This window comes from Taeniopygia guttata, chromosome 8 (assembly GCF_048771995.1).
Source record: "Taeniopygia guttata chromosome 8, bTaeGut7.mat, whole genome shotgun sequence".
Lineage (NCBI taxonomy): Eukaryota > Metazoa > Chordata > Aves > Passeriformes > Estrildidae > Taeniopygia > Taeniopygia guttata.
The window spans coordinates 23,972,140-23,980,622 of NC_133033.1; the positions used below are offsets into that span (position 1 = coordinate 23,972,140).

At 48.3% G+C, this 8,483-nt stretch overlaps 1 protein-coding gene across 2 annotated transcripts in view; it reads left to right on the forward strand.

Moving 5' to 3' along the window:
- The window catches only part of C8H1orf21 (chromosome 8 C1orf21 homolog), a 105,550-nt gene extending 102,692 nt beyond the window's left edge, over nucleotides 1-2,858 (forward strand). For both annotated transcript variants that reach the window (XM_030279462.4, XM_072932693.1), the window contains exon 6: nucleotides 2,087-2,858. In XM_030279462.4, the coding sequence (XP_030135322.1) occupies nucleotides 2,087-2,125 (39 nt within the window). In that variant the 3' untranslated portion in view covers nucleotides 2,126-2,858. The remainder of the gene's footprint in view (nucleotides 1-2,086) is intronic.
- The last annotated feature ends 5,625 nt before the right edge of the window (nucleotides 2,859-8,483 follow it).

Genomic DNA, 8,483 nt, shown 5'->3' on the forward strand with positions numbered 1-8,483 from the left:
CACTCCACTAGAGCGGTGTGGTTTCTGCTAGCTCTTAGCTGACCATTTCCCATGAGGTGTTCCCAGCCCCATCTCAAGCACTGCAGCCTCTCAGTGATCAAGGGATCATCTCTTCCAGCATCTGGCAGACATCTCTGAAACAACCAACAGGCCAAAAATGGACATTTTAAAGTATTCCACTGGATTGTGGCTGAAGCTGCCTTTCCTCTGCCACCAGGCAGTGGCAGCCCTCCAAAGGAGCACCAAGGGCACAACCCTTGTCTTGGATTTCTGGTGCAGTGGGGCAGGCTGTGACAGCAGGGCACTTTATTGCTTCTCTGATCTTCCTGAGCGATGCTGAGCTTGTTATTACTGACAGAAATTTGGGGTGTAACGTGTATACCAAAGCTCTGTTGGGCACCTTTGGGATTCACCGCAGTGTGGGCATCACCTGAGCTGGCCAGGCCACCAGAATGATGCGGATGTGTCCCCATCCCCAGCAGTGTGCAGATGGAAGTGACAGGTCTGGGAGGACCATCCCAGCTCCTGGTGGCCTTCAGGCCTTGGTGGGAGGTGGTGTGTCTGTACCATGGCTGGGACTTGCTCAGCACATTGGTTTGGAGCAGTTCCTTGGCATCCATGGAGCAAACCCAGAGGCAGGAGAACAGCAGGAGGAGTAGGAGGGGAAAAGTGCAGGATGGCTTTTTTTCTGTCAGATTTGGGTCTGCTTGGGGCTTTAATGGCCACCAGTGGGGAGTGCTGGGCCATGGGGCTTCTCTTGAGCACGTAAAGGGATGTCCTGAAAATGCCCTGAGCTCAGCCCTCAGTCTCTGCTGCTGCCTTTCACAGCTCTGAAGCATTTTGGACAAAGCCTTTGTCACCACCAGTTCAGTCTCCTGGATTTGCCCAAATGTGGTCCCTGGCCTGGAGAAAACTGATAGACCTGTGCTTCACTGCAAAGAATTTCAGTGTCCCTTCTTTTTGAGTTACAGCTTTTAGTTCAAAAAATGTATTTTTCCCCCCTTTCTTTCTGGGTCAATGATTGCTGAGTTGGAATTTGGGCTGATAAGTCTCTTGGGGGTTATTTTAACTTAGAAAACCCTTCTGCTCTCAGTGCTGGGCCACAGGGAGTGTCAGAGCGCTGCACATTCCTGGGTCTGGGCTCCAGCACTGGGACTGCAGAGACGTTTTGGAGCCTTTATTCCAGATGTGCAGCCCAGCTGTGTGTCCCAAATAAACTGATCACTCCTACAAAACATCTCTCCCTTTTTTTTTTTGTCTTTCTGGCTCTCCTTCTCCAGGTGCTCAGGTGACACACCCAGCACACAGGAACAACGGGAAATAGCCCAGAGGTTGAGATTTTGGGTCCTGCACTTGAGGCAGTTGTTTGATGCAAGATCCCCTGGGTGGCTTGTGCTGAGCAGCTCAGCTCCAGCTGGTTTTGTGTAGGGAGACAAGGACAGTGGCTCCCAGCAGGTCCTTTCCTGCTGCTCTGCAAGAACTGGGTAGGGAGGGATGGGATGTGCCTTCTCCATGCCATCCCAAGGGAAATACCCAGAGAGATGCTGCTCCACACCTTTGGGATGGGATAAAAGGCATAACATGATGGGTCTGATAATAAATCCATCTTTTGTGAAGCTTAGGCTGAATCCCCCATAGCACAAGCATAATTTCAATACAAATGGCATCTTTTGCTCTGGGGTTAAACTTTTGCTGGGGTTATCAGATGAGGGATTCTTGTTCACAGCAGCTGCCTTGTGTTGCTCATAGGATTATCTGCTTTGTTGCTTTTGCCTCGGAGATTATCCTTTCACAACAAATCTCAGGGCTGTGTCCATCAGGGTGGATCTTTACATAAAACAGGTTTGTAAATCAGTTTGTTGGACCTGGAATTCACTATATGGGGGATGATGTTTATGAGATTAATAGTGACAGAAAGGGAAGTGGCTCCTATCCTGGTTTCCTGCAAATTCCCTGTGTCTGAGGTTTCTACCCAGCTGTGAATTTAAACCCCCCAATTTCAGAGAACTGCTCTCAGTAAGTGTTGCCTGGATTTATTCCTGTGTGCTGTCTCTAAGTACCAACAGCCTGGCCTTTGTCCCTGCAGGGTCGTGACTACTGTTCAGAGGAGGAGGATGTCACATAGTGCCAGCTCTGCGCTCGCCCCAGGAGCACCTCCAGTGTAAATAGATCCAACCCAGCCTTCTGGATACAACCTTGGGACGTCTGCTCGAGTGAACAGCACTCCATAACAGAAGAAGACCATTTCCACATTATATGCTCCATTCAGTTACAGTGTTTCCTAATGAACACATGAGGAATATTGCTAAGAACTCGTAAGGAACTGTTTTTGTTGCTGCTAGTTAAAACTTGTTGCAACTTCTCACTTTTTTCTGTGTCCAGATACGCAGCAAATCCTTAAAAGTTAATCCAAAAGACGTTGTTGATTTTATTGAGGCTTCTGGCCCGTTTTCTATCAGATGAGGTAGTGTTACACCAAGCTTCCATAAGTGAACATCCAACATCTAAGAAACACCCCTGAGCTGTGTGTCCGTCCGTGTTGGGGCCAGAGTGCTTGTTAGTGCTGGTGATTCCAGGCTTTGGAGATGGGATGTTTTTGCCATGGCAGGCCTTGTTTCTCAGCTGGGAAGAAGCTGAGAAACTGTTATCCATTAAAAGCATGTTATCACTGAAATACTGGAAGTGATACAGGAGCAGGAACTTGTATTTTAAGAGGAAAAAAAGTTTCATTTAAAAGGTATCTTAATCAAGGACTAAGCTTGCAGTATTGGCTTTGCTGAGCACGAATGGGAGTGTGATCACAATCATTTTGAATCTCTTTTTTTCTAAGAAAATAAACATTTTACTGTTTTTATGTATTCTTGTCTTTTACCATTCCTACAACACAATGTTTTAAGAGTATGGGGACAAGGAAGACCAAACCTCTCCTCTGCCTTGATGTGTCTTGTGGATCTGGTCTCTTAAAGCAGCTCTGTGCCAATTGGGGGGATGTGTTGTGTGTCCTGTAGAGTTTATTTTTCCATATTAAATGGAGAGGATATTACCTTCTCAAAAGCAGATGTAATATTTTTATCAAATGCTGTCATGAGTTAAAAAAAAGGAAAAAATATAGTTTTTGTATTTATTATTTCAAAGAAGATTGTTACCTGTGCTGATACTTCTTCCAGCTTTGATGCCATATGAGGGCAGGGTTTGCACTGCACCCAGTGGAGCAGCTTTGTCAGTGTAGTTTGCTGTCACTGTGTTGATTTCATTTGTGGGATGGGTGTGGACCAGACTGAGGGTGCATTAAGAGCATCTCCTAGGATGTGGCTGACACTTGAGTGGGGCACTCAGCCCAAATATTGGCCATTTTTCACTGGGCTTTCTGAAAATCAGATCCCTTTAAAGGATCTAAGCCCCTCAGAGATCACCTGTGAGCTCTGCAAATCTCTAAGTTACTGCTGAATTTCTTGACTTTCCCTGAATGTTGGCTCTGAGTGGGGCTGGACAGTCCACATCAGAAGATTTCATTCCCCATAAGTACTGTGCTGTACCTGGGATATCTCCAGAAAGCCCAGCTCCCTCTGCTGCCATCCCTGCACTGGATTTACCTTTGGCTTTTGGGGATGAGCACTGGGGACAGACCTGGCAGTTGTCCTGAAGGGCTGCTCCAGCAGGAGCAGCTTTCCAGGCAGCAGCTGTGAGGCTGCACATCAGCCTGTTCCCTAAAGGCAGAAGCTGTTCCTCAGCTCTGCAGGCTGCCCAGGCCCCTGGCTGCCTCAGTCTGAGCCCAGTGGTTGCTGTGTTCCAGGATTCAGACAACCCAAGAGCTTCAACAGCTTTCCCTGTAAAACCTCAGTGTCAGGGTCCAGCATGTTCAGCTGTATCCCATTAACGGTCAAAAACCACCATCCAGTTCTGATTTCCTTAAATCCCAGCTCATTTGAGCAGCTGCATTGGCCAGGCAGCCCCTCCCAAGCATCCTGGCCTCCCTGGAGACAAAGTTTCTCTGCCTCGCTCTCATCACATCGCTGTTCTGGGGCTGTGGCATCTCTCAGTGCTACAGACGTTGGGTTTTGTGATGAATTCCTCAAGGTGAGATCTCTCTCCTCCTGGATATGATTTTTTTCCATAATTTATGGCAGCTCTTGAGCAGGTGACTACGCTTAGGAGACTCGAGAGACTGTGTATTTCAATTATTTAAAGCACTTTAATTAATAAAGAGTCCTGGGGCTTGTTCCCACAAACCCTTCTCTGAAAAGCACTTTGGAAAGCTTTCACAGTAGTGCAGGAGTGATGGGGTTGGGTCTGTTGTTTTGAAATGTTTCCTTGTCCAGGTGCTGAACATCTTGTGTGTAAATGTCCCACACAAACACTGTGTTTGACACGTTGTGGTCTTTCAGCTACCTCTTAGTTTTAATAATTCCTGTATTTAATATTTTCCTCGCTGCTGCTGGTGGTACTGGAGACCTGCACTTCGGTGGACGTTTTGTGAGAGAGGAGAAGCAATTCCCACCTTACCTGTGCTTGTGTTCCAACCAGCAGCAGGTGCTTTAGACTTCTGGATGAGTTCCAGCCTCCCTGCTGGACCTGTAGATGGTAATATTTGGGTAGGCTGTGGTGCTGCTGGCTGGGAGGCAGTAGGGTGGGCAGGAGGTTTGGAACCTGCTGGGATTCTTCCACCTTTGCAAAATCCTGGCAGAGTTTGTTAGAAGTCTAAATATATGTGGCAGCTGAAGGTCTGTAATAATACAAGCAGATTACTCTGGCTGAAAATGCATCTCTCCTTGGGGCTCTGCCTCCCCAGTGCTTTGCTCTGCTCAAATACATTCAGCAGTGGAATAGAGGAGGCTGGGAAGAGAAGGAGAGCTTGCTCTTATCTGGTATGCTCTGCTTGGCTGTAAATGGGATTTCAAGGCTCATCTCAAAGTGCCAGGGAAGTGATTTGTGGCCCAAGCTTCTCTTTAGGAGGTTGATGCAGTATTTCCTGAGCTCCACATCAGGAATATGAGATCATTCTGAGATCTTGGAGAAAATTGTGGTTGAAGGGGTTTTGCAATCAACCTTCTTCCCTTGAACTGCTTTCTCCTTTGTCCAGAGCCCTTGGAGTGGTGCTGGTTTTCCTCCTTGGAGCCTGCCCCATCACTGGGAGGGGAACTGGGGAGCTGCTGCTGACCCCAGGCTCAGCCTTGGGCTGTGTTGTATCTCTTGTTTAATTATTGGGAGTTCCACTTCACCTCTGCCCCCTCCCAGCCCCTTCCACCCCCCAATTAACATTGATTCCTTCCCTTGCATTCAGTCAGAGGTTTGGTCCTTTTGAATTGGGTCTCCCTGCCAGGATCCAGCAGGATCTCTGTGCCCTCCCCTGCCACAAGCCCTTGGTAGCCACGGATGGGCCACACAGCTCCAGGCTGGCTCACCTCTCCCTGCCCTTGTAAACAGCAGGAGCAGCAGTGCTTTAACAATCCCAGGATTGTTTGTGGTGTGCCTCTTTCTTGGTGTAAGAACAGCCAGGCTGATGACTGGCCCCAGAGGACAAGAGGATTTGAACTCTGGATGATGAGACGGGAGCGAAGGGGTCCGTGAAGCACCAGGGAGACGTGTTTGAACTCCGAAGACATCGCTGTCATCGCATGGGAATGGGCCTGGAGATAAATATTCTGTTCTCAGCTATTTCAGTTTTACCGGGTCTGTAAAACAGTAATTTCCTGTCACTTTCGTTTGGAGCTAGCAATGACTCAACTCCAGATCATCCTGGCTGACACTCCAGACCTTCAGGACAGGAGGGGCTGGGTGACGTGTGTGTCTGTCAAAGAGCAAATGTCACATGGGCTTTGCACAAAATGGGTGGTTTCCAGTTCCACCGTGGTGCTGGGACCCTGGCACAGGGTGCCCAGAGAAGCTGTGGCTGCCCCTGCATCCCTGGAAGTGTCCAAGGCCAGGCTGGACAGGGCTTGGAGCAAGCTGGGATAGCAGAAGGTGTCCCTGCCCATGGCAGGAGGGAACTTTGTTCCAGGTTGCCCATGGAACAAGATTATTTTTAAGGTCCCTTCCAGTCCAAACCATTCTGAGATTCCATGATTATGAAACCAGTGCCCTGACTCAGGTCCTTTGTGGGGTGTTGGGGAGTCTGAGCAACATCCCTGTGCTAAAGAAGCTTTTACGTGTCTGGGGCAGCCCCAGCCCAGGGGGTAAGTAATGGCACTTGCACTCTGGAAAATCAAAAGCTTTGATCTCAGCCAAGGTCACTGTGTGGTACAGGCAGTTTTTAGGGTGTTCACTGAGAAAGCACAGATTTATGGCACTTCTGCCAATGTGGCTTTATGGAAGATGCTTTTGGGAGAACTGAACAGTGCAAGACTCTGCTTTGGGTCCTGGTGCTGCTGGGCAACTCTCCTTTTTCAGGCTGAAATCATTCTGTGTTTAGTTTAATTCTGTAGGATTTCGGGGAAGAGGAGACAAGAAATTCAGGGATGGCTTTGGAAGGGCACCTTATTTGATTGTTGTTGGGGAGATCAGGCATCAAAAAGTTGGGTAAGGCCCTAGTGAAATTCCTGTTATTGTTACTGTACTGTTGTGGCAAAGGGAAAGAAGCCCCAGGCTCAGGGTACTTCAAGTGGGAAAGTTGATAGTATTCAAAGATGTTTGTGTCTTTGCTTTATAGAAAAATCATATTTTTTTTCAATTTAGCTGCACACATCTACCCATGACATTCAGGGAAATGCTTACTTTGAGTTTGAAGATGGGAGAGTTACCATCATCATCCTCAGGATCATCATCTTCATCATCAACACGTGTGGGACTGTGAACCTCCTTCATAAGAAGCCAACTCCAACACCAGCATCGTGGACACCCATGGCAGCAAAAGGAGAAGCCTGTGATTCTTCCCTCTTGAAATGACTCCCTTTCTCCCACTGCTCTGCCATCCCAGATGGAGCCTGGCCTGGAGCAACCATCCTTCATCCCTGCAGAACAGCCCCTGCTAAAGCCTTCGAGGTGCGAGTTCAACAGAAAATTTATATCTTCAATTCTTCTAATATGTCTGTATATTAATTTCTGAGACAAAAAGTTCTCAAGAGCAGTTGCTGTGAGAAGCTAGAAAGCTCAGTGTGGGAACAGAGCATATTCCTGGGGTTTTGGCATTCTGCTTTTGTGTCTATTAATAATCCCCCGGAGTGAGTCATATGGAGCTGCATTTATTCACTGACTCGGAGAGAGCTGCTACCCAAAATAGCAGCTCTGTAATTTTTTATGATGCTGTAATGCTAGTGCAGTGAAGATTGACATCATTTGAGGGAGATGCTCCAGCCTGGCACTCAGAGAACCCGTGTCCAGCCCCACAAGGAACGTGGAGAGCCACGTGCTCCGTTACATAAAAGCGCCGGAGAGCCAGCACGGGGTGGAGATGCCTTTTCTGTCCTCACCTGAGCATCTTTTCTCCAGATTTCCCCCCATTTTTAGGTCTCTCTAAGCATTCTTGGCTTATTTTCTTCAATCATGAAGAGCACTGGGCCCAGAGGATGATAAGGAAATGGCTTTAGCTGCGGGGAGGAGCCTCAAGCACGTCTCAAACCATCAACCTGCCTGCCAGGAGGTCCATAGGGAAATCTTGAAATGCATCAAATTCAGCATCACCAGCTCATCCTTTTTCTCACCCACATTGCTGCTCCGTGTCCCTTCCTGAACCCCTGAGCGTCCCCTGGGCCAAGGCCTGTGCCCAAAACTCACCAGCTCCTTCCCAGCCCCGTGTTCCCCATGCTGGCAGCCCCAGGCAAAGGGCAGAGAAACGCTGGGCAGGGTTTGGGCTGGGTTTTTTAAGGATGGATCTGATTTTCTGGATTGCTTCTCATTCTCTGCCCTGCACTGCTGCCATCAGGTCTGTCCTGGAGTGGCAGCCAGTGGGGCATCCGAGATATCCAGGGTGGCCCCACTGCTTCCCAAAAACACCTGTGGGTACCACACAGGCTTTTTGGCACAATTCTGGCTAAAATTCCTCTGCAGGGGCCCCAGCCCATCGCTCTGCGCTCTCCACCCAAAACATTAGGGAAGATGAATTTGCCTGTGCTGGGCATTAATAGCATTAATGGGCATTAAGGGTGAACTTTTGCAGGTCAACAGCGTTTTATAGGTTCCATTTCAGCTAGAAATGCTTGTTAACATTACCTTTTCCTGGAGCACTTGGGGAGAAAATGGAACTCCTGCCACAGCAGCCTTGAGCCAGTGTGGCTGATGGGATGAGCAGCAGCTGCAGCTGAATTTCAGTCAGAGCAGCTCAAGTCCTTTGGGTGAAGGGTGTCACATCTTCGGGTGACCTGCATGAAAAATGGAAATGTGACAATTGAGCTACAAGGCCCTCAATACAACCACTGGCATAAATTAATAAATACAGTTTAATAGTAGGGATGTGTCCCTTGTTTCTCAAATGGGGCAGAAAGGGCCTTTGCTCCAAAATACTCCAGTCCCTAAGCCCTGATGTTCCCAGAACACAGAAGCAGTAGGCT